The sequence below is a fragment of the Melitaea cinxia genome, chromosome 21, assembly GCF_905220565.1.
Source record: "Melitaea cinxia chromosome 21, ilMelCinx1.1, whole genome shotgun sequence".
Classification (NCBI taxonomy): Eukaryota; Metazoa; Arthropoda; class Insecta; order Lepidoptera; family Nymphalidae; genus Melitaea; species Melitaea cinxia.
This window is the reverse complement of record NC_059414.1, coordinates 1,641,838-1,668,194: the sequence shown is the minus strand read 5'-3', so window position 1 is coordinate 1,668,194 and position 26,357 is coordinate 1,641,838. Positions and strand designations below refer to the sequence as shown.

The 26,357-nt window shown below is 34.1% G+C and overlaps 3 protein-coding genes across 4 annotated transcripts; 1 reads left to right on the top strand and 2 right to left on the bottom strand.

Annotated features, from left to right (window-relative positions):
* Positions 1-2,598: 2,598 nt before the first annotated feature.
* Positions 2,599-7,444, bottom strand: LOC123664081. Its single transcript, XM_045598697.1, has 3 exons — positions 7,232-7,444; positions 3,086-3,250; positions 2,599-2,802 (listed from the first exon to the last, which is right to left on the bottom strand). The coding sequence occupies exons 1-3, from the start codon at positions 7,289-7,291 to the stop codon at positions 2,788-2,790; spliced, it is 240 nt and encodes a 79-aa protein (XP_045454653.1). The 5' UTR covers positions 7,292-7,444; the 3' UTR covers positions 2,599-2,787.
* Positions 7,445-7,939: 495 nt separating this feature from the next.
* Positions 7,940-11,544, top strand: LOC123664080 (ATP synthase subunit b, mitochondrial). Of its 2 annotated transcripts, none has more exons than XM_045598696.1 (5): positions 7,940-8,082; positions 8,672-8,819; positions 9,450-9,648; positions 10,681-10,869; positions 11,313-11,544. In XM_045598696.1, exons 1-5 carry the CDS (start codon positions 8,055-8,057, stop codon positions 11,484-11,486), a joined length of 738 nt encoding a protein of 245 aa, XP_045454652.1. In that variant the 5' UTR covers positions 7,940-8,054; the 3' UTR covers positions 11,487-11,544. The 2 variants fall into 2 exon arrangements, with proteins under 2 accessions (XP_045454652.1, XP_045454651.1); XM_045598695.1 differs by having other exon boundaries at positions 8,669-8,819.
* A 5,556-nt stretch (positions 11,545-17,100) lies between these two features.
* On the bottom strand, positions 17,101-25,363 carry LOC123663888 (ras-like protein 2). Its single transcript, XM_045598535.1, has 4 exons — positions 25,170-25,363; positions 22,964-23,051; positions 18,197-18,408; positions 17,101-17,392 (listed from the first exon to the last, which is right to left on the bottom strand). The coding sequence occupies exons 1-4, from the start codon at positions 25,272-25,274 to the stop codon at positions 17,198-17,200; spliced, it is 600 nt and encodes a 199-aa protein (XP_045454491.1). The 5' UTR covers positions 25,275-25,363; the 3' UTR covers positions 17,101-17,197.
* Positions 25,364-26,357: the final 994 nt, after the last annotated feature.

Sequence of the window (26,357 nt, the reverse complement as noted above, 5' to 3'; positions counted from 1 at the left end):
ATATAGGTATGTTTATCGTGATAACAAGTTAACAACAAAATGACAGCCACATTACCAATTTGTGACAGGTATACGTCCTTTCCACAGGTCCGCTTTTAATAAAAGATAGATAACACAGTACATGCCATATAACACTTTATTTATAATTCTACAATTATAACATCAAACATTTAAACATCCACAATTATATAATTATGATTCATAATACCGTGTACGAAAAATATAGGCTTACAGTAAACGTTTAACAAATATACAGTATAAGATAGTCGATAAGTTATATGTATAAATAGGCAAGTCTTAAGAATTTGGTCGAGGTGATTACAAAAAAAAGTCTGTAAATGTGATAAATACGACTCAAAATAAAATTTCTGATATATATTTTTTTTTCTTCATACATTATATAATAATAAAGTTATAATATGTATAATTTGAGGTTATTCCTTAGGCTGCATATATTTTTTTAAATGTAGAACCAAAACATGTCCAACTAACAAAATTTTGATGTGGTAACACTAAATCATCACCATTTAATTTACTTATTTATGCTTAATTGTTAAAAAAATTAATCAGTATAATACCTAAAATTTCGTTCTTTTAAAGCAGTAGTGGAAAAAACTACGTAAGACAAATATTATAAGGAAACAAACTTTTTAATAGGACTAAAAATCTATTTATTTATTTTTTTCATTTCAAACTTCGAAGACTGAACTAATAGAAATTAATATGAGGTCCAATGAAATTATGGTCGATTACAATAAACCTATCCTAAAATTGTATTTCCAATAAGCACAATTACTAATAAATATAAAGATAGAATATGGAAACTGGCATTTAGTGATCTTATTTAATAATATTATATGTATTATTTGTAGCTTATGTTTGACTCTCTTGTGAGACTTGCTAATGAAATAGAATCATAAGTAATTAAATGAGCCATATACATTAGCTCTAAATTGTTTCTTAATAGTAATAAATTTTCTAAACATTTAAGGACACCGAATAATAAATTTTTATTTAATAACATTTATATACGATATAATATTTAACATTTATACGTATAAGAATAATGATTATATTTATGGAAACAAATACATTCAATTTATAATATGTATTAAATACACAAGAACAGTAGACAATATTATTATTACGAAGAATAAGGTTAAAAGGATAGGTATCTATAAAAAAAGTCTATATAACAAAAAAAACTACAAGAAATGGGTGTAGAAAAAAAAGTTGAGTTAAGAAAACAGTCTTAATCTTATGATATACAAAGAGGTATGTATACCTACATCAAGAGATTGTAGAGGGGAAATAAAAAGAGTCGAACATGTTACAAAGAAATATTTTGTGTATTTATTTTAAAATGCACTTTTTTTAATTTGGAAAAAATATTTTATTAAAACTTTAAAAAAAAAATATTTCGTTTAAACTTTTTTTATTTGTAATTTTTTTTTTAAAGATATTTTCATCTTAAATACAATTTAAGGTACACTGAAAATGCCATGAGATTTGCCAGTTTTAGTATATTAAGACTAGTTTAAAGGAAAAAAAAAAGATGATAACAAGTAGAAGGCTCAGACGTTTTCTATCGAAAACTACTGGCCATTCAATGGAAATATTTTTAAGGGTAAGGTAATGGAGGTACTACATCTACTCAAAGTCATAAAATATTTTTTTTCGTAATATGAATGAAAACGAGCTAGAGGTATTAAAATAAAATTCTTATACAACATACCTAACCTTAATAAGTGAACCAGAAAAAAAATTTAAATACATGATTTAAAACACAAACAGGTTTCAAGTATATAGATAAATTATAAATAATTAATTTAAGAATTAATTTTGACCGAAAGTTTATAGTTATATTATAAACATTTAATTTCAGGTTTAATATTGACCAAGTCTATTATAAAATGTAAATCTCATATTCTGAACAAAATATAAGTAACTAATTACAGGCCTTTCACCATTTACTGATCAGTTATCTCAAACATAAGTTAATGATAAGTTTTATCAGCAGGTAAAACAGACCTTAGAGCCTGTTTCATCTCTACTAATAAAGTACAACTACATAGTATTAGATCCACAACTGTGAATAGAATATCTCATAAGTTAGAACTTGATGGTAAAAAAGCAAAATTACATTGTAAACTTTTATCTTTTGTATACCATCCTACGTCAGATAGGTTCAACGGTAACCAGTGAAACAGTCACTGAGACAAGCATTACTTTTCCATTAGATGATCCTTTGAAATTTTAAACTGAAAACTCTAAAAATGTTTCCGATTCATAGATCATAAACTTTTTTATTGTTTTAGGAATATTACTACCGACCATATAAACAAAGAAGACAAAATAATAAGAATACAATACTTCACAGTCAATATTATTTAAATTTACTTGTGTCTTGTTTAAGATGGAGTTTATAAAGATAATTTTATAATATTTACTTTAATATTACTTGGAATAAATGGTTTAAATCGCAAATGTGATCTATCTATAAAAAAAAACTTATTATGCACCAAAACAAATTTAAACCTACTCAAATAATATTAAATAAAACATGCAATAAAATATACCAATAAAACACTTAACAGATTATAAATTACAAGAAGACCCTTAATATAGATCTGTTGAAATAAAGAATGCAAACTTTGTTAAAAAATTAGGACTTGTTTTTCATAACAAAGCGCAATATAAAAAGCTTTTATTGACAAATCAATTCTTGTACTTGTATTTACTTGTATTACTAGTGGAAGCTTCAGTGCTTCCACTTGTCTCCTTTTCTCAGTCGGCCGTCCACTGGCATGAAAAAAAAAAAAACAAGTTAATAAAATAATAAATAAATATGCTTAACATACAATCACGGTCGTTTGCTCTGAAGATATGCAACGTAATACTTGCTGTAGGTAACAACCATAGAGCTACGTTTTTTTTTGTAAATCATACATACATTACACCCAGACTCAGGCAGGAATTGAACCTGCTGTGTCACTGCATACTGTGCGTAATAACCAAATTGATTCAGCTCTTCTTAAAGCATTTAGCGATAAATTTTTATTGATTGTTTCTTAATAACATATACCTTTAAATTAGCGCCCCCCTCCTTCCGGAGCTCCTGTTCTCTCTTCTCCATTTCCTCAGCCCGCTGCTGCATGCGTCTCACCTTCTCCGGGTCTTTAACACCTCGGGCCGCTTCTTCAGCACGACGCCTCTCCGCTGCTTCTACTTGCTGCCTACGTCTGGTCTCCTGGAAACAAATTAGCGGGAAATATTCTAGTAATTTTAAGTGCTTAATTTATGACTTAGAAGGAATTTCTGACTAAATTATTTCTAAATACTAATCAGTATTTAGAAAAATTTCGCAATTTGAAATCTTTATCATTTTTTTTTTTCTCTCATATCAAATATATTTTGTTATTAGCCTGTGTTAAAAGTATTGTTTAAAAACTTGATGAATTTCGTACTTAGCAGGATAATATATTCAGGTAGATCTCATAACAGGCTTTCAAAGACATAAAAATACTAATAAAAATATACTAATAAAATTGACCAAGTAGATTATTTAAAAGTATTCTAGTTTGTAAAATATATGGATCTTAATTAATTTGAAGTAAACCAGAGGAAGAATAATCTCCAAAAATAATTTAATCTTAAAATACATCATTTAAGCAGGCTTTCATATTATTTTTGTATTTATTTTCTATATCAAAAGGTACAATTATATCAAAAGGTACAAATATACAATTGCCAATCATAGATCAAGTAAAAAAAGGTAGATAACGCACCTAGTACAGAAAACTGAAGCCACTTTTTTAAAGATGTGTGGGTGAGTGAAGTGTTGACACCTTTTAAAAAAAGTCCCTAAAATTTTTATTAAACAATTAATTTAATATCTCAGATCAAGTAAAAAAAGGTAGATAATGCGCGGCCTTTGTTGTTACTGAAGCCACAAAACTCGGCTCCTTCAAGTAAACACACGCGCTCACGCACACATATGCATCAAACTACGCTCATTTTCGTCAGTATCTCACGGGGCCTCGTACAGTAACTTTGCCTATAAAATGCCGTTCTTTTGTAATTAAATGGTGCAAAAACAATACCAAATTGAACAAAAAGTCTGAAGAAATATCGTTTCACACGTAAGTACATACAAAACTTTATATTTTTTGTTATTCCAAAATAATATTGAGGTTATTCGGAACTTATAATTTCTATGCCATGAAATGACGTACCGAGGGAGTGTTACCAGTAATTCTTATTTTCATTAGCCCAAAAGGCGGGTAGGTAAATTGTAGGCAATCATAGAAAAATAATTAAGTAGAAAGTGGACATCATTATTGTGTTTTTTTTTATCGTGTGATTTTATGTTTTACCTAAATTGAAGTCAAGCTAAATATGAATTTTTTACTTGTTTGTGTCTGTTTAAATTTGTGAATTAACTACTTATATTTTACTACTAAATATCATGATTTTAGGTTTCCAACAAATATTTTAATAGATGAATAGGTTTTTTTATTTTTATATATCACTAGGTCGGCAAACAAGCGTACGGCTGACCTGATGGTAAGCGATAACCGTAGCTTATAGACGCCTGCAACACCAGAAGCATCGCAAGCGCGTTGCCGATCCAATCCCCAATCCCCCAGGAGCTTACCTTACTCACCAACAGGAACACAATACTGCTTGAAAACAGTATTATTTAGCTGTGATCTTCTGTAAGGTCGAGGTACTACCCCAGTCGGGCTGCTCCATATTTTGAGCAGGAAATTCCTGCTGTGCCCTACCTCAGGTAGCTGCTGTACGACTGAGCCGAAATGAACTACAACGACAGCCATCCTCATCTAGTGTGGTTCGTTCTAACCATTTTGATAAAGCTGACATGTATGGTACAAAACGTGGACTTCACAGAGTTCCATCACGTACATACTACTACTTACTACTACGTATTTTAATGTTGAATTTTTTGTTCTAGGACCTACCGGATGAGTCTAAAATTAGTCGTTTACCAAGATTCAATCTTTGATACACCTAGAAAACATAAACTAAGAGGAAGTTAAAAAAACAGGAACTTTATTTTTAAAAAAAATGTAAAAAAATTAAATCATTACAGCAAAGAGTTAGATGTCTTTAAAACAGGAACTTGCCCTTCAGAGGAATCATCAATTACTTAAAAACGCACTTTTCATTGATTAGACACAGATTTATACAATTCATTAAATCAAAACTTGGCTGCAATAGATTTATTTAACAATTTGAAGCAAAAAAAAAGGAGTAAATATATTTAAAACTATAAACAGATTTTTATTTTTGCATACCCATTTTACCTATATTAAATTAATTGTGTTTAATCCCACTTAATAAAATTTTCAGGGACTTTTTTTAAAAACTGTCAACACTTCACTCACTCACACATATTTAAAAAAGTGGCTTCACTTTTTTGTTCTAAGTGCGTTATCTATTCTTTTTACTTGATCTATGTTTAATATAGGTAAAATGGGTATGTGAAAATAAAAACCTGTTTATAGTTTTAAATAAATTTACTAAAAATAAAACAAAAAATCGGTAGAATAATAAAAAAAAATATTCGTAAGATAATCGTATGAATGGACACTTCCTATCCCCCCCTATTTTTATCTCTTTTCAGTTTGCAGTCGGTTTTTTTTTAACTATTTTTCTTAAACCTAGAATCCTTTATGTTGTATAAGTTTTTTAAATTTTTGTCGCTTAGAACTCAGAGTCATCGTCATTGTTTGCATTTTACTAATATGATGTAGTCTTATGTTCAAATATTTTTCAATCACTAATCGTATTAAATTGACTTTATGCGCATGGCCAGCATAATCGTGGTCATTTTCTCAGTCTTACAGCCGCTACCCATTCACCTCTTATTAAAATATTCGTTGGAAACCTAAAACCATGAAATTTGATAGTAAAATATGGGTACCTAGTTTACTCAAAAATTGTAAAAAGTTAAAACATAAAACAAACGAGTTAATAATTCATAAATATATTTTGATTTTTTTATTTTCAATTTATGTAACATAAAATATCACGAGAAAAAAAAATAACTGTCTACTTTTTACTTAATTATTTTTCTGATTGCGTACAATTTACTTACCCACATTTTGGGGTATTGAAAAAAAGAACTACTGGCAACACTCCCGTAGTACGTCATTTCGTGACATTGAAATTATAAGTTCCGAATAACCTCAATATTATTTTGGAATAACAATAAATTTAAAGTTTTATATGTACTTACGTGTGAAACGATATTCCTTCAGATTTTTTGTTTACATTGGTATTGTTTTTGCACCATTTAATCACATAAGACAGCATTTTATAAGCAAAGTTACTGTATGAAGCCTCGTGACATACTAACGAAAATGAGCGTAGTTTGATGCATATGTGTGCGTGAGCGCGTGTATTTACTTGAAGGAGCCGAGTTTTGTGGCTTCACTAACAACAAAGGCCGCGCATTATCTACTTTTTTTTACTATATCTATGTTGCCAATGATGTTAATGGTTACTGTACTTATCTGCAATATTGGGAAAGTTGCAAGAGTGTTGCTAGCCTACACAATTTAATTCAATCAAATGCATTCAATGTGTTTACCAGATTTGGGTGTTAAGGAAAAGATACCATACAGTTGATTCTTGAAACTATCCAAAAATATATATAATTCAATGAAAACCCCAAGAGCATTATAATATTTATTCTGCTAAAAACATCTATTCTATTGATGTAAAACTTCTTTATGAATGCTTGACTTGGGGAGCAAGCTGGTGAATGCGTGACGAGAGTGTAACAAAAAGTGTGATCAGACAAGGGGAATGGAAGTTGAGAGAGAGATATTAGTTAGATATCATGCAATTAAAATGATTATGTCCATAAATGAATTAAGTATTTTGTAAGTTCATCATAATAGGTTTTGACTCTCAAACATTTTTAAAAATATCTACATCATTTAATAAAATTGAAAGCAAATATTGAATTGAATAAATCTACAATGTACAGCTGCAAAAACATAAGGAAAAGTACATAGCTATATATGATCGCGATTATGGTCATGGTATTTATAGCTGTGTTGACAAAATGAAACTTAATTTATTTATTTTTTTTTTCATCTGACTACGGTAGCAAATTGTGGTTGTTATGATAATCGAAATCTTATATTTTTTTTGTAAACAATATTTAAATCGCAATTAAATGCCTAAATTGTCAACTTACAGCGTCTGGAGTCAACACATCCGTGGCTGAGGGTCTACAACAGGACGTGAATATTCCCATTCTTAAGATTTTTTAATGAAAAACTTAATTTCGCTAGAAGAGATTGCACATTTCAGTATTATCAACTATACACTTATACAGTGCATTATTGACAAAATGACAACAATTGACATTTATATTAGCGTTCAAAACTATTTTTAAATGAACCATTTATTTTATTTCAACACCTGAAAAAATAAATTAAAAAAACACACTTAAATTAAAACAAGAGTAATCAAAATTAAATAAACAATAAATTTGAATGTAGGAAAATTTATCATGTAATTTTTCATTACTATTAACGTGTATTTACTAACTATATATAACACCACATTCATTAAAATGTTGTTTTAACTAACCATTCTCATCCAAATCATATTTAAGTTTGCCATGATGGTAGCAATAGGTAATACGTTGAAAATTAAGCGAAGAAACAAATAATCCAATCAAAATATCCACTACGTAAAGCAAGGCGATAAAATTCAACTTTACGATCAATACTCACCTGTTGCCAACTAATAAACGTTAAATGGGTCAAACTTTTTTTTTTTAATATTACAATAAATACTTCTGCTCATAATTGCATTTTTTTTCTAATTTTAACTTATTTATTAAAATAAGATGTCTCTTATCTCTTTCATTAATAGTAGGGTAACATTATTTACGTTTTTTGTCGATAGTCGATAAAATAAATCGTACGTCGTACCCGTACGTCACTAACGCAAAGTACATTATTCTGGGACTGTCGAAAAATAGTGGTTTTTATAGAAATTACGCTTTAAAAATGCTTTCACGCTTAGCTTTGCGTTCAGGTATGTTTAACTATATAAGAATATAATAATATATCAATTATTTCTCTCCAAATGAATAATAACCTTAGTGTTAGGGTGGTTTATGTAATCATTTTGACAAGTGCCGAATGTAATGTAATTTTTTTTTAATTGTTATATTTGGAATACTGGCCCTGTAAATTAAAAAAAATAGTGTTAGGCCATATATTCCCTACCCTTGTAAGTTACATGTTGATAAAAAAAACCAAGCTTAAATCCTATTACAAATGTAAAGAAAAAATTACTTAACCATGTACATATATTAACCAATTAGAATACATAAAAATAATTTAAACCTGTTATATAAAAAAACACATGTAAAGAAATAATTAGCAGCTGAGTATAAATAAAAAAAAAATCCGATTGAATTGTAATGTTTTAGCAATTTGATGATTAGACAAGATTATTAATTTCTACTATATAAAATAGTAAAAAATTATCTTTTTTTATAGTTGATTAAAAATATATTAAGAAATATTTTTGACTTTTTATTATCTTGTATAAACATGTCTATATAAAAACCACTATGTATATTTCAGTATTTCAATATTTCATATGTATATTTCAGTAGCGGCCCGTCAGTCCCCATCCACAGCCCTCATTGCACGTACCTCTGCCTCATCTACAGAGGTCAGTGGCGTGCGCGATGAGAAAAACTTCCCAAGACCAGTGAGAGGAGAACCCGGTAAAGTCAGACTTGGCTTCTTCCCTGAAGAATGGTAAGGATAATTTAGACAACATAAAATTATATATAATTGATTGATTGATTGGTTTAATGGTTCATTTGTGCTAATGGAGCACGGTTGAGTCCGCCAATGTCACTTAGAGTGGAGAATACACAAAGGCGATTTATCGATGCGGTTGAGATAACAATATCAATTTAATGTATTGTCTTATATTTTCAAAACCTAACCAATATTATGAAATTACAAACTGTACTATGATGTCAAATTAAGCATGGAATAGACATGTCAGTGTAAAAGTGTCACAACTGGAAAAAAATTGTAGGATTCTTTTATATCAAATCAATTACAAATTTTGTTTTATAAATCTCCAATTAAGCTAATTTTCGAATAATAAAAATGAAAATTACTATGATTATAAATATAGAATAATAAAATCACATGTGAAGTTAAATTTTTCTATGTATTGTCTATAATTTATTGCATTTCAAAAATCAACACCACCATATAAAAAAATGTATATGCTGCTCCAGATAGATTATGTAATCTGTCCTTTCCCAAGATCCACGTGACATCCATTTTACACTTGATCTCAAACGGCACATGAAAAAGACAACTATTTATTGTGTTATTGAAGCTACCATTTCCAATATTCATAAATTCCAGGTTCCAATTCTTCCATTCCAAGACGGGAGTGACGGGTCCGTACACATTCGGTGTCGGTCTTGCTACGTACCTGTTCAGCAAGGAGATATACGTCATGGAGCATGAGTACTACACTGGTCTCTCAATCTTCATAATGGTCTACTATGCCAGCACTAGATTCGGACCTAAACTCGCTGAATTCCTTGACAAGGAAGTCGAGGTGGGTGGATTTTATTAAAACAGCAATAATAATACAAGTAATTTTAAAAATGCTAAATTTATCTACAAATTCGTTTTTAAGAATTTTAGAGTATATTTCTAAGCAATTGATTTAAACTTAAAGAATATATTTTCTAAGGGCCTGCTTCACTGATTGTTGATAACCCTATTTGATGGATGACAGTAACTGACAGATAAAAAAGTTTATATTATTCTTCTTTACTATCAAATTTCACTACATTTATGAGATACATCTATTTGCAATAAAAATGTAATTTATAAATTATGGAGAAATAGGTCGTAGGGCCAATACTACCTCCTGCTGCAAAAACCTATTCTTAATTTAGCGCATTATAAATTTTTATCCAAAACCTGCGAAAAGACTCTTAAAGATATAATTACTTAAATGAGAACAATAAAATAAGTGTAAATATACAAATATTAGTTACTCAGTTAATGGAATAGGATATTGTTAAGTTGCCTTGTATGTTTTAAATACTATAAAAATGGCTATCTCCAAGCTAGCTAGTTGTGAAATATAAACTCTTAAAGAATTTAAAACTTCCATCTTCTTGAGCAAACTGTCTCATATAGAATTATTATTCCCATGTTTTCATTTATGGCTTGGTTATTACCTGTTGCATTATTAAGCTTAAGTTGTTTCTAGGTAATGTATCATAGTTACAATAATATTAAGCAAGTAGCAAGTTTTATTAGAGATCTATTTCTTATACCATATATGTCCGCAATTGTTCCACTGGTGGGTAAAGGTTATATGAAGATGAGGAAATGTTAATTACAATTTTTTTTTCAAAACACGTTTGTTCTCAACTGCTAAACACAAGATTAAATGTGATATAAAGTTAGGGCTTTGAAGGCTTGTCGAGATTATCATGGTGCAACTGATTGATTCTTGTGTTTTATCTCACATTATTTATAGAATTAAGAAAATATTTTTTTATACAATACTTAGCAACTATATAAGTAACACACTATTCCTAATTTGCTAATATTGTGTCAACTCAACTTTCAGAAAGTAGAAAGCAGCTGGAACTCTGGTCGTTTAGAAACCATCAAGTCCCTCGAAGATGCCATCGCTGCTGAGAAAGATTCGCAGTGGAGGGCTCAGGGACAGGAACTACTCATCGAGGCCAAGAAGGAGAATGTTCTGTTGCAACTCGAGGCTGCTTACAGAGAAAGAATGATGAGTGCTTACCAAGAGGTATGTTTAATACATTGAGGAACAGCCCGATTCTGTGTTATACATATATACAAAATAACCATTTTCCATAATTCTGTGCTTTGGCCCGAATATCAATTTTTCAAAATTTTGTAGCCCCCTCCAAAAAAATGTTGCTGACCCCTGCTATAAATAATATGTGGTGAAAACAATGCAGTAAGACATTAAATTGTTCAAGACAATCATGATCAATATAGACAAATTCCTACACAAATATTTAACTGAAAAAAAATTAACTCCAATAATATACAAAATTGACTACTAAAGTAACTTTTATTACTACGTCGCACTTAAGAAATTTACAGCAACAGTAACTCTTATTAAACAAACAATCATTGATATACAGATACCAATGCCAAAACAATTTTAGTCCTTAAACATCATACAATTTCAATAAAATTAAGCCTTAAAACCGAAATGTGCAGGTCAAACGCCGTCTGGACTACCAGCTCGAAAAGAGCGTTTTAGAACGTCGCATTGCCCAGAAGAACATGGTCGACTGGATAGTAGCCAACGTTACGAAGGCCATCACTCCCGACCAGGAGAAACAGGCTCTGGACCGCTGCATCGCAGACCTAGCGGCCCTCGCCAAGAACTAGACCTTAGCTATTTATCTGTATATTGTTAATAAAGTGAAATCGAACATACTATAGTATATTATGAGTCTTTTATTTATTTTCAACTAGCTTTTACCCGCAGCTTCGCTTGCATTACATTTTTATTTAAAAAAAAATACATATCCTTTGTTACTTCTAATACCTCCAAGAATATGTGCACATAGTGTCATGATGATCGGTTAAGTAGTTTTTGTTTGAAAGCGTAACAAACAAACTTACATTCACATTTATAATATTAGTAAGGATTACTAGCTGACCGAACATTTTGCCTTGATTGGTAGTTCGGCAAACAAGTACGACTACGTTTCATAGATACATATATTTACGTTTGCAACGTTTAAAACAAATTTCTCTGAAATTTTCGAATACATTGTAGAAATATTCTATAGAACAAAAAATTAGGAATGAGATCATCTGAAGTAGAGCACGACAGGAAATTTCCTGCTCAAAATACGGAGCAGCCCGACTGGGTAGTAGTACCTCGACCTTACAGATCACAGCTAAATATTACTGTTTTCAAGCAATATTGTGTTCCTGTTGGTGAGTAAGGTGACCAGAGCTCCCGGGGGATTGTGGATAGGGTCTTGCTTCTGGTATTGCAGACTTCTATAAGCTGCTAAAGGAAATTAAAAGACGAATCAAAAATACTTGGAATAAGTACTGGAGTCAGAAAGAAACACTGAAAAGCGACCTACCAATTCAGCTCAAAAAGAAAGTGATGGACATGTGTATACTCCCTACATTGACCTATGCATGCCAAACATGGAAGTTTTCAACAAAGGCGAAAAGATTAATAGTCACATGCCAAAGAGGGATGGAATGGAGTATGATGTAAATAAAAAAAAATACAAAAAATAAATCACTCCCAAATTAGAAAAAAAAAACGCAAGTTATAGACGCCATAGAGTTATAGACGTCTAGCCCAGAAACTTAAATGGAAATGGGCCGGCCGAGAGGCGGCCATCCCAAGTAACGACATGGAAGTCCAGAGGGCAAATGGAGGTCGGCCACTAGCACGCTGGACAGATGACGTCGTGGAGATAGCAGGGCCTAACTGGGTATGGAAGGCTCAAGATAGAATTAAATGGCAATCTCTGGAAGAGGCCGTCACCTCATAGAGGATTCTTGTGCACAAACAACTACTTTTTATTGATAGACAATTGTTACAATTTTTTTTTTACCAACAGCAAATTGTTTTTTTTGTAATCAATTTTTGTAAAAAAAAACAGAAATAAAAGGGTTTTATTATAAGCTCCAGTAATCGCCTACCATCAGGTGAGCCGAGCTTCTAACTCCCACCCAGGGTGTCCCCTGGGTGGGAGCTAGGAAGTTTATAGTAAGTACACCTGCATACACATTGATTAACTTTTAAAATAAGAAATAGACTAGAGGATAAAATAATAATAAAAGTAAAAATAAATATTTTTTATATTAATTTTATTACAATAAGGTATTACTTGACAACAGTATGGTTATTCAGTTAAGGGCGTATAGGCCACAGTTAAAGCTCTTTTAAACGTATCTACCTCGGTTACTCCATACAAAACACACCAGTTTTTATACGACTGCATATACGGGCGAAACTACATAAATAGGTAATACATAATATGATTACATCATACTGTTAAGCATTAGTATAAAAAGAGAAAATCAATGAAAACATTTGTTTCGCCATAAAGTGATACTAAACGAAAGTAAAAAAAAAAACATCTACGATTTCAAACAACTACGTTATTGTAGTAAAATTAAGTTAATTAAAAAAATTCTACATTTTAATATTCGGTACATAGCAAACTTGGTAACCTACCCAGTTCTACTTTCAATAAACATCATCAATCCAACATATTTATGAAAAAATATTTTAATACTAACAATTATCAATATTATATTTTGAAATATGTCACAAAATTTTGGACCTCTCCCCACCCCTTGTCACACAATGTCACACTTTGTGCACTTTAAAAAATTTGCTGCAGCATTAAATAGGGTGTTTTAAAGCATTGCGACATATACAATGTAGTTTCGCCCAAACATTTCATTTAACAGTGAAATCGTCACATTGAAACACTTGTTACCGACAGAGCTTAATCTAAAAAAAAAAAATTAACAAAAATTGCACAACACGTCAAAAAAAAACAAATGGAAATCACTTCATTGTATCTGTGTTCTAGTATTGTGTATAACATGTCTGAAACCTAGATTATTATAGACATTTATAAAAATAAAAATAAAGTGTACACACAACTGGAGTTTACTCCTTAAAAAGAAAGAACCGTGATATTTAAGAATACAATTATCTCTTTCTCGCGAAAAACGTTGCGCTGTAACACACACACAGTTTGTAAGAACTCTCCATACGTATATCTGTATATATTATTATTTATAAGATATATATATATTATTTCATATCACCGGTCTTATATCATTTGTTAAGGAGTGAACTCCAATAGTTATTGGTAGCTCAACCAGTCATTGGTAGCCAGCTCGGTTGTTGATATGTACAGTAATATAGATATATAAATAGATCTCAGCAGTTATTTATACGCTAATGTGATATTACAAGCTAAATTAAATTACATGTATATACCGCATCAAAACATGTGCGTCTAAAGTAAAGTTATGCTTAGCAAAAAATGCATACAAACAAATAATACAATATAAAAAATATATAGTATATCTCCATTATAAAATACCTAACACTGGTGGGACGACTCTCAATTCATCGAAAATTTATCCCAGACGTTTCAAAAACAATTATAAGACCGATGATCCAACATTCCGAAGACTATATTATTATGTAATTAGAAATCTTGGTCTTTAAATTTCTGTCCACGATATCTAATAATTTTGATACTCCAAAATTTCATTCAAACGACTTACATATTTCATACAGATCTCACAAGCGAGAAGCATAAAATAAAACCATATACCACAAGCTATGTAACTGAAGTTTTCTGATTCTTCTTCTCAAAATCTACATTCCGATTCGGTGGATAGCTTTACTTTTAATTTGTAAAATGACAATTTAAAAGTGCTTTTGAAGTCTACTTGATAGAGGTTATTTTTGATTTTGCAAAAAAGAAGTTATAGTTTAATAATTTTAGTTGTAAACCTATCTTGTGTCAACTACTGCGCCTATTTAACTGATTATTTGTATATAGCTTATAATGTAATGCATATTTAGTATATGTGATTTGAATGCCACTCGCTTATATATAATCTGTGTACGTACTGTAAAACTTAGTACTAAGTTAAAATGTTACAAAGAAACGAGACTAAAAACAAATTATCCATATAAATTAGTATTTGGTTTCGAGATGTACATGTAACATAACAATGGTTAGTTCACGTTGTTTTTTACATTTATTTATTAGTTACGTAATTACGTAATTAAATTTATATTTTTTAGTAAACACATATCCAATCAAAAAACATTTATATAAGATTATTTAATTTGTGTCTAACTTTTTTCTTATTGTATAAGTGGGTAGAAATAATGTTTACGTTATTCCTAATAGGATATTTAACTGAGTTGAAGGGCATATTGGTTTGGATTCTGAAGTTTAGTTGAATCGCGTCATTTATCCGACGAACTCTACGTTTTGGATTGTGTTGTGGAATTTGCGAGTGTTAAGTTGTCGAAGTTCTTTGGTTTTGTTGTGATAAATAAACATCTAAAGGCGCCTAAGAATCCATAAAAATGCCTTTGTCACCAAGTCAGATAGCACAAGCAGTGGAATTACTCGAACAAGGGATAACCCATCGTGAAGTGGCTACTACCCTTAATGTACCGCGTTCTTCGATCCAATATGAACTAAAACGGTAGCAAGAGACTAGCCTCTGCACACGCAGACCAGGTAGTGGTGGTTTACGTTGGACGTCAGCTCATGACGACCGCTTTATTGTGTTAGAGATTTTAAGAAATCGCTTCCTTACTGCTGTCGAGATCCAGCAGCGGTTTCAAATCTCCAGGAACGTAAATGTTAGTGAGCGTACGGTGAGAAGATGTATAGAGGAAGTTAATTTAAGGGCAAGAAGACTAGCCCGTGGCCCACAGCTTCTCCCACATCATAGAGCACCTCGACTTTAATTTGCCCGGTTTTATTAACGGATGAGTGCAGGATCGCTTTAAGTGCATCTGATGGTAGACAACGTGTGTGGAGAAGGAAAGGTGAACGATATCTGGCGATTAGTAGCACTCCAACAGTGAGTTTTGGTAGAGGCTCTATAATGGTATGGGGTGGCGTTAGTTCTGATGCATGTACAGAATTGGTCATCATCAATAACGCTCTAACTGCAACACGATACGTCGAGGATATCCTTCAAGAACATGTTTTACCCTTTGGAGGGTTTATTGGATATGACCAATTCATTTTAATGCATTATAATGCACATCCTCACGTCGCTCAAATCGTAAATGAGTACCTTCAAGAGGTTGGTATTCAAAAATTGCAGTGGCCAGCTCGCAGCCCTGACTTAAATCCAATAGAGCATATTTGGGATAAGCTAAAAAAGACAATTAAAACAGCATCGAACCCACCACAAACTCTTAACCAGCTCCAAGATGCTGCATTGATTGCCTGGCGCGACTTGTCGCAAGTGGACATCAAAATTGTCATCTAAAGCATGCCAGACCGAATGCAGGCGGTCATAAGGGCTAGAGAAGGAAACACGCGATATTAAAAAGCTCACCAAAGATCAAACAGTTCAAACAGTTTTTATTACTAGTGCTCAAAACTGCAGTGTTTAAATTTGTGTAAATGTGATTTTGCGCTTAAACTTCATTATAAACTAAGAAAAAACATTATTTATGTTTAATTACGTATTAAAGACGTTAATTGGATGAACAACGATCAAAATTGGCTTAAATTTTCAGTGTAAACTGAAAAAAATTAAAGTTATCACAAATTTTATACTTGGCCAAGTTTCCGTGCCGGTGAGTGTATTTTAAAATGGATTAAGAAATATTTTATAAAAATAAAATATTCTTTTGAGCATATTGTGCGTATTTGTGTTGCCATAGAAAAATTGTCAATTTCAATAGCATTTGCAAAATAAAATTGCAGATTAAAGACTACCGGGTATACTTTTGCCAAATCAAAAATTTCAAAAATGGTATACAAATGGTCACAATTTGTATTGCATCATCTGATTTGTTCATCGCTTTATACAATTTTACGTAGTGTAAAAATAACTGATAGTTTAAAAATAAATATAAATATATGAAAATAAATAATAATGCCTAACACCTAGCATAAGTAATATAAGTTATAAAAACTTCAAAATTCATTGGAATCAAGGTTTCGCAATAGCGGCCAGCCAAAAGTGGCACTGATTATTATCTAAAAATTGTAAAAAATTACTTCTGACAACAGTTTTAAAAATTCATAATCAAAGCCAAATCCTGTGTGTGACTTAAAGCAATAAATAGCTTAACAGCTAATATAAAAAAAAAAAACTATTTATTTTTAAATATTAACAAAAAAGGTGCTTTAAAATAAAAATGGCTTTTTGAAAAAGAAAACGAACGAAAAAGAGAATTTCGCAAATAACATCCAAATAGAAGCACCATATTGTTTTTTTTTTTTTTTTTATCCGAATGACAGATACACAATGTACAACTATCAAAAGTTAACTGTCATTCGAATTTGACGTTTCACTTTTTCTATAAAGCTCACTATACACCAAAAGTGTTACAAGATGGTGCATTTCTTCTTTCTGATCTTCTGTTCCGACTTGATGTGGATCCTCTCCGCTTCTTGGAAGCGACGTACTAACCTTACAAGTTCGTGGAAAGCCTGATCGACGTTCATTCGCGCTTTGGCGCTACATTCGATATACGGTACCTTCAACTGTCTGGAAAGCGCCTGCGCTTCATCTAATGTGACCTGCAAAGATAACAATTAAATGTAAGCAACACAACATTTTAAAGGAATAACTGTTTGCTAACAAAACGAAAAAGAAACCAACTTCAATTTACATTGACGATTATTACAATGTAGATAGTCGAAAAAATAATCAATTAAATACGCGTATTAGAGATAGCTCAAAATGTGTGCGTTAGATCTCTGTCAAATATAAATGGCACCACATGACAAGTGAAAGCTTTCGATTACAAAAAAATAAGCGTCAAAATTGGTACACCCAGTAAAAACTTGAGCTAAAAAATATTGAGAATCTCCCAATTAATAAATTGCAATGTACTTTTACTTTTTGTGCTGTGTGGCTACGGCACTAAAGAATTTAGCCACCCCCTCTCTTCCCGTGGGTGTCGTAAGAAGCGACTAAGGGATAACAAGGTTCCACAACCACCTTGGAACTTAAGAAGCCGACCGATGGCGGGATAACCATCCAACTGCTGGCTTTGAAATACACAGGCCGAAGACGGGCAGCAGCGTCTTGGGTGCGACAAAGCCAGTACTGCGGTCACCAACCCGCTTGCCCAGCGTGGTGACTATGGGCAAAACACATGAGTTTACGTTATTTTTGGCGTAAACTTGTGGAGGCCTATGTCCAGCAGTGGACTGTATAGGCTGTAATGATGAATGTACTTTTGCTTCTAATGAACTCGTTCAACACGGACAATGTTAACCAGAAGATCATCACACTTTCAACCAGTCCTCAGTCACCCTCTTTACCCTAGCTATCATGACGACACCCCTAATTATTTTCTAAAACCAACATAAACTCACTACTCTCTGGTGTTCCAAGTCAGCTTTATTCCCCACCATCAGCATGGGGAACTCATCACGGTCCTTCACACGGAGTATCTGCTTATGGAACTTGAAGAGTTCATCGAAGCTAGCGTGGTCGGCCACTGAGAATACCAGGAGGAATCCTTCACCAGACCGCATGTATTGCTCTCTCATGGCACTGAATTCCTCTTGACCGGCTGTGTCTAGAACTAGAAAGAAAAATATTTGGTTTTGTTTAGGAGACGTCCATTAATCACTTTTTAACCCCCTACCCCCTATGTGGTAAGGTTTTAGACTTCCTCCCCACACCAAAAAATGGTATTTTTATATAGTATATAAAAATTTTCAGAAAATTATGTTTCAATACATGTATTATCTGATTCAATTTTGAAAAATTAAGAATCGTATTACGAATTTTCAGACATCAGTGTTGGTGGTGTTTCTTGGGTAATCTTTTGGGCCCATGGTAAGCTTAGCTGGTAGAAAATGCAGTAGCTTTAAGCCTATCTGTTGTATATTCATTAAGGATAAGATAAAGTATTATATATATAATTAGGCTGACGCGCCACCGCCGCACGACATGGCACGGCTGACAACATACTGCGAAGAGTCCGGACTGCAACTGATTGTAGGCACTGACTCCAATGCACATCACATCCTCTGGGGAATGAAAACAACAAACGAAAGAGGTAAGCTCTTAGTTGAATATCTGATGACGACTAATCTACAGATCGTGAACGTGGGCTCCGAACCCACATTCGTGAACAGACGTAGTAGGACAATCATCGACCTAACACTAGCCACAGAAGCGGCCTCTGGAACCATCTCCAACTGGCACGTATCCGATGAGGCATCGTGCTCAGATCACAGATGGATACGCTTCGACGTGCAGGTAAACACAGTCCCAGCAGTCCCTAGGCGTAACCCACGCAAAACCAACCGCGTGCATTACGTCGAGAGACTGGAGCAGCTGCTCAGCGAGCAGACATGCCCAGACAGACTCGAGGGAACAGGACAGATAGAAAAACAGGTAGATATGTTAACTAACAATATTATAGACTCCTACCAAACTGCATGTCCCTTATCAATCCCACCGGAGAACAAAGTGAACTGGTGGGGGCCTGAACTGGAAAGACTCAGGAAAAAGGTAAGGCGACTCCTAAACAGAGCAATGAATACATGCGCCGATCTGGACTGGGACAAGTACAAGAAGGCCAAGTCCAGATACAAGAAACGTTTAAGGTATAGAAGTACCGACTCGTGGCGCAAATTCTGCAGCAGCGTGGAAACCTGCGAACAGGCCAACAGGGTAAGGAAGGTTCTCGTTAACCAATCTAGCCAGTTGAGGGGCTCCCTGAGAAAGCCAGACAACACCTTCACGAGCACGCTGGAAGAAGCTGAGACCATTCTGGTGCAAACGCATTTTCCAGGCTGCCGCATTATGCGGTCGGTCGATTGGCTCGAAGAGGATGTGACCCCAACAGAGGAGCAATGGGAGTATGCACTCAAGGTAGTAAGTCCACCAAAAGTTAGATGGGCTATCAACAGCTTTGACTCCTTCAAATCCCCAGGGTTGGACGGGGTCTTCCCAGCACTTCTGCAGTGGGGAGGCAACCAACTGACCCATAGGCTTACCGCTGTCTTGGTAGCGTGCTTAGCTCACAGGTACGTGCCAAAGCAGTGGAGGGAGGTAAAGGTAATCTTCATCCCCAAACCGGGAAAAAGTGACTACTCCGAACCCAAATCCCACAGACCTATCAGCCTAACATCGTTTCTGCTGAAGACCCTCGAAAGGCTGTGTGAACGGGATCTGAGAGAAAACGCACTGGCTACAGTACGCCTACACTCACACCAACATGCGTACAGCCAAGGTAAATCAACAGAGTCAGCTCTACATGCAGTGGTCAGCAAAATAGAAGAGGCCATTGAAAACAAGGCAATGTGTCTCGGCACCTTCATCGACATAGAAGGTGCGTTTGACATGACCAACTTCACCAGCATCTCGTCGGCCCTGGTTAAGCACGGTGTACACCCGGTAATGGTTGACTGGATAGGTAACATGCTCAGTAAAAGAGTCATCAGACTTACATCATCTGGGACACAACATGCACTGGTGGTTAAAGGATGTCCACAGGGAGGGGTGCTCTCCCCACTACTGTGGAACGTGGTGGTGAATGACCTTATAACCAGACTGAACCAGCACAACTACTTCACGATCGGGTATGCTGACGATATTGCCATTCTAATTAGCGGCAGGGTCAGCAGTACCGTGTGTAATGTTACACAACAGGCGCTACGGATTGTGGAGAGATGGTGCATAGACAACGAACTTACCGTCAATCCCAGAAAGACGGAACAGGTAATGTTCACTAACAAACGACTACTGGGGAACTACAATCCCCCTAGACTGTTCGGAACGGAGCTGCAGTTCAGCTCGGAGGTGAAGTATCTAGGAATCATTCTAGATAGTAAACTGAACTGGAGCAGCCATCTCAACAGCAAGATTGACAAGGCCACAATAGCCTTCTGGCAGTGCCGCAGAATGATAGGTAAAAGATGGGGTTTATCCCCGAAAATCACTCTGTGGCTGTACCAGTCCGTCATCAGGCCAATTATCAGCTATGGCGCAGTGGTTTGGTGGCCGAGAACCAAACTAATCACCGGCGAAGCAAAGCTACAACGACTTCAAAGGTTAGCTTGCATGGCGACTACGGGCTGCATGAGGACCACCCCGACTGCGGCCCTGGAAGCCCTACTGAACTTACCGCCGCTGCATCTGTTTATCCAACAGGAGGCGGGAGCGGCCGCGGTAAGACTCAGGAAGCTAAACCTATGGAGAAACGTAAAAGTAACACATACAGGTATACTTGGAGAACTGGCGAACAGGGAACCGCTCATCGAAGCGGTCACCGACAGAATACCCAAACAGTACGTATTCGACAAAAAATATAGAATACAATTACATGAAGACCCAGGGGAAGGCATCAACCCCAAGGAGCTGAGAATCTTCACAGACGGGTCGAAAACATCAACAGGTACAGGTTCTGGGGTTTACTCAGAAGACCTGAATATCAACATGTCATCGCCATTGGGAATCCACAACACCGTCTTTCAGGCGGAATGTATGGGAATCATAATGGCTGCAACAGCGATCACGGCTAGAGAGGTACAGGGTTTTCCAATCCGTATTCTTTCCGATAGCAGATCGGTCCTGCAAGCCCTACAGAGCGACACCATGACATCGGGGCTAATATACGAGTGCCATCGAGCTCTGACGAGGGTAAGTGAAACAAACACCATTATCCTCCAATGGATAAAGGGCCACAGTGGATCGCGAGGCAACGACGCGGCTGACCGACTGGCGAGGAATGGATCGGAGATGAGGGTCTACGGACCCGAACCCATTCTACCTCTGCCTTTCGGATGGCTGCGCAGCCAGCTGCGACACAACACCAAGGTAATGCACCAAGAATATTGGACAAACCTAACCACTTGCAGGCAGACCAAGGAAGCTCTTCCGACGATCAACCCAGGATTGTCCCGCAAACTTCGCGGCTATGGGAGAGCCCAGCTCCGACTACTGGTCGGGGCTGTTACCGGACATGCCTTGCTCAACAAACACTTACACAACTTAGGTGTTACAGACAGCCCCCTATGCAGAGCGTGCATGGAGGCAGAAGAAACGGCCACACACATCCTGCTGGAATGCGGTAGTGTGGCGAACTACAGGGCGATACACCTCGGGACACCGAGGTCGCTCCGGGAAGTCGTCGGCAACGCAAGGGGTCTGCTAGGCTTCCTCAAGGAGCTAGGCTGGCATGAATGAAGCCCCCAGCCTACCACGCAAAATAGGCGCACTAAGTCGTCGAGTTGCGGAGAATAGCCCGTTGAAAATCAATCAATCAATCAAGATAAAGTATTTAAATAAATAAATTCTTCTATACCATACTTACCATGTATAAAGGCATGATTATTCGTTAATAACATATTAATAAGACTTACTCATTATAAGAGAAACTTAAGGCAAAATTATGTTATAAATACATTATTAACGAGAAAATGACAAACATCTTATTAAGTATATGTGACAATGGCGTTGCAGGATATCGAGAACTCAAAATGATTAACAGCAAATAAGGTAAATTCCCTATCGTACTAAACAAATGAATTAATTGTTAAAATATATGTACATCAATAACTTCAAAATGATTGCACCAGTTTTAATTAATTTTTTTTTGTGTTTTTTATTGTCATGACAATATTTGTGTAAGAGAAAATTTAAAAAAAAATCGATATGTTAAAAAAAATTATGATATTCAATGGGTCAGCTACTTTCAGATATTTGGTTGATTCAGTTCGTAACATCCCACTGCTGGACATAGGTAGGCCTCTTTCTCCATATAGGAAAGGCTATTGCTATTTGGTTGGCAGGCTAAATTTGGTAAAAGATTTGAAATGTTTTGACACTTTTATATAAATTGACAAAATTTTATTGACTAGGCAAGCTCTTTAAAGCTAGAGAGCGCTTAAAATCATAGCAAAATAACACTAATCTCAAGTAACATTGCATTCCTGTAATGAGTAAAGGCTGCAAAAGCTCCTGGGATGCACTGTATCGACAGCGAGATATGCAGGTTAGCAGGGTAGGTTCAGCAACACATTTACGATGCTTCTAGTGTTGCAAGTGTTCATAGGCTACCGTAACTGCTTACCTTCGAGCAGACCATATACTTGTTTCTTATCATACTGATAAAAATGACTTACTGTCCAACTTAGCCGGAATATCGTCGATGACGCATTGCTTAGTATAACTGTCTTCAATGGTGGGGTCATAATCTGTTACAAAGTAGCTCTGAAATAGACAAAACAATACATTTTATAAACATCTTCAGCTTTAAACCTGTAGTTTTTTATCCAGTGATGTTAAGAGAAAAAGTAGAATTCAGGCAGAGGCAGTCAAACTTGTTTCTTTTACCATATATTTTTATCTCGAGAGCACTAACTTGTAGAGCATATACTATTTAATTTCGTGATACATTTTCAAGCCTGCTAAACATGACCTAATCCTAGACTAATTGTCATTATAAAATACAATATAGCAAATAGCCTATTGGCGCGGTTTGTAGTGGCCCTGCTTTCTGTTCCACGGGTTGCGGGTTCGATTCTGCCTGAGTCTGGGTGTAATATTTGTATTTATACATATTATTTCAATGTATATTTATCAAAAAACAAAAATTGTTATAACAGTTGGGTGTTACCTATAATACAGGCAATTAAGTTGCTTACTATAGGAACAGACAACCTAGTGTGTATAAGATATTTATTTAAATATTTTTTTAAAGTCAATAATTACACTTGAATAACCAAAACACAATTTCATTTTTCCTGTCAATTTTTTTAGTATGATAATCAGGCCATTGAAAGATATCCAGTAGATAGCATTGAACTTGTCAAGATATTTATTATGTCACAAAATACAGTAGGTATTATTATTTATCTCCTTTATTAAAATATGATTATGTCACTGTGTTATGTTCTTACTGAGACAAACAAAAATATTTTACTTGAAAAATACAAATACAGAGAATAATATTCTGATGTGGTGTCGCGAGTAATCACCTAAACACCAGCTCAGTTACAATTCACGCTTAAGACAGATATGTATATATCTGTAGTCTGTACAAAATTTGTACAGATATAAATATGTATGTTTGCTTCTGGTCTGGGTGGGTTATATGGGTCTCTAACGTATCTCCGAGAGCACATTAAGAAATCAGTTCCGGTTTTTAGATATTAGATAGTTTTTGTTACTCATCATAGGAATATTATCTGCCAAGCTGCTGTGGAGGGGTGTTCAACAAAGCTGTAACATGTAAAATAAGCTGTTGCCCAGTAGAGGCATGTGTAAATGGCAAATAATAAATGTAAACATGTAAATTTTAGACATCTCGAATTGTATACATCAAATTTGATTGCATTATCCAATGAGGAAATAAAAATTTTATGTCTGTGGCCTACTTATTGGAATTTGTAATACCACTTAGTAGTAAAGAGAGGTTATAGAAGTCATAGTAGTATGGAAATTATTTATTTATTATTTTATACTTTATTGTACACCACAAATACATTACAAACAAAGCATAGAGATAGTTACAGACAGTGAAGTACAATGGGCGGACTTATGGCTAATTAGCCATTTCTTCCAGACAACCCATACTTAAAACCGAAAACTGAACCGAAAACCCATACTTAAATTACTTATCTTTATAGTTCATATTATACAAATGACTTATAAATATAAAAAAATTGTTAAATTAACTGTTTATTATTACGTTAATGGTTTGTAAAAAAATGTTAGAAGACTAATATTAGATATAAATTTGTTAAGAATTTAAGATTGATACTAAAAAAGGATGCATATAGTTTTTATTTTATTCTTATAGAAAAAGTAATTTTTGATAAATGCATTACATTTCTTTATAACTGTCTTCTATGATTAACAATAGAAAAATAGAATTTACTAATAATTTTACTGACTATTAAAGGTAAATATATATTAAATAAGTATTTTAGATAATAATATATTTAAAAAAGTAACAAACAAACCGAAAATTAATTTTATCAATATGTTTCATTTGAGTACTCATAATTTCTCTTGTCTTGTGTACTCATTGACAAGAAATAATTTGAATTCGTGGATGATCGTTAGACGTCGTAGTAACCGTGTTTCAGACAGTTCCTACAATCAATATTCAGTAATTATGAGGAATGATGACACCGGTGGGCGGCGTCTACATCTAGCATTTTAGACCTTGAATGTGTATTCATTAAGCACTATTTATAAATATGACAATTCTTTACGATACACAAAACAATATCATCTATATTTTAAGATTAGAGAGCAAATTGTCTAAAAATAGAGTAACATACGTTCCGTAGGCGTATCAATAGCCAAATAGGGAAAAAATACCTGTATGAATTGAATTGTAATGGCACTCTTTCCGACACCTCCGCCACCGACGACAACGAGCTTGTACGTTTGGGCTTGATTTGGTCTATCTCCGGGTCGCGACATGTTAGAACATCAACAATTAACTAAAAAATTGAAAATATAACACTTAACTACAGTATTTTCTAATTTCTATGACGGTCATGGATGATTCAATGGTTACGTTTTGTTTTACGCAGTGTTTTATAATGTTACAGACTATCAAATATATTTAACATTCAAATTGGTACGAAAAAAATGTACTATTTACGAGATTGTGTAAACTGAAACGTTAACATCAGCTGGATGTCGATGTTGCAACTACAGTAAATCAGATTTTTTTTATACAACTAGGTCGGCAGCAACAAGCGCAGCTTATAGACGCCTGCAACACAAACAGCTTTGCAAGCGCGTTGCTAACTTCCTCCCCCAGGACCCCCGGGAGCTCTTTACAGGAACACAATACTGCTTGAAAGCAGCATTATTTAGCAATGATTTTCTGTAAGATCGAGACGCTTCCAAGTCGGGGTGCTCCAGATTTTGAACAGGATATTTTCTATTGTGCCCTATTTCAGTTAGATGTAAATTTAATTAAAAATTTAAATTAAATATCTTATGTAAATTTTATCTGAAATCTCTAGAAATTTACAAAAGTCGCTTAATCTGAAAAAAATAAATTAATAAAATATTTTCAATATAAATATAATAAAATGTAACGGATAGTTGTCTGTACATGGAAGATATATGAGAAAAAATATTACTGGGACCTTTGTCAACGCAAATAGCACCAAAAATAATGATTATTAGAATTTTTGTCCGTTTGTCTGTGTTGTTTTCACTAATTAATATATTGCTGCTGTAAAATAGTGTCAAAAGTGACTATTCACGCGGATGAAGTCGGAGTAATTGGACATTAATTCCCGGGAATTTATCAGTACGTTTTTGCCGAATCGAATGAGAAATGACAGTCACAATTTGATATTGACGTTGTTTTTTTTTAAATTCCCGCCACGTTTTGATGAAAGTCAACTCTGACCCATCTATATTTTATGGGTGAAGTGGGTGCGATATGATGGTGATCAATGAAGTTATCTATGACGTCGAGTTATCGCTCGCGACGACCACGGTGGAACGATAGGAAGGGCTGTGCAGTCGTTGCGGTTGCTTAGT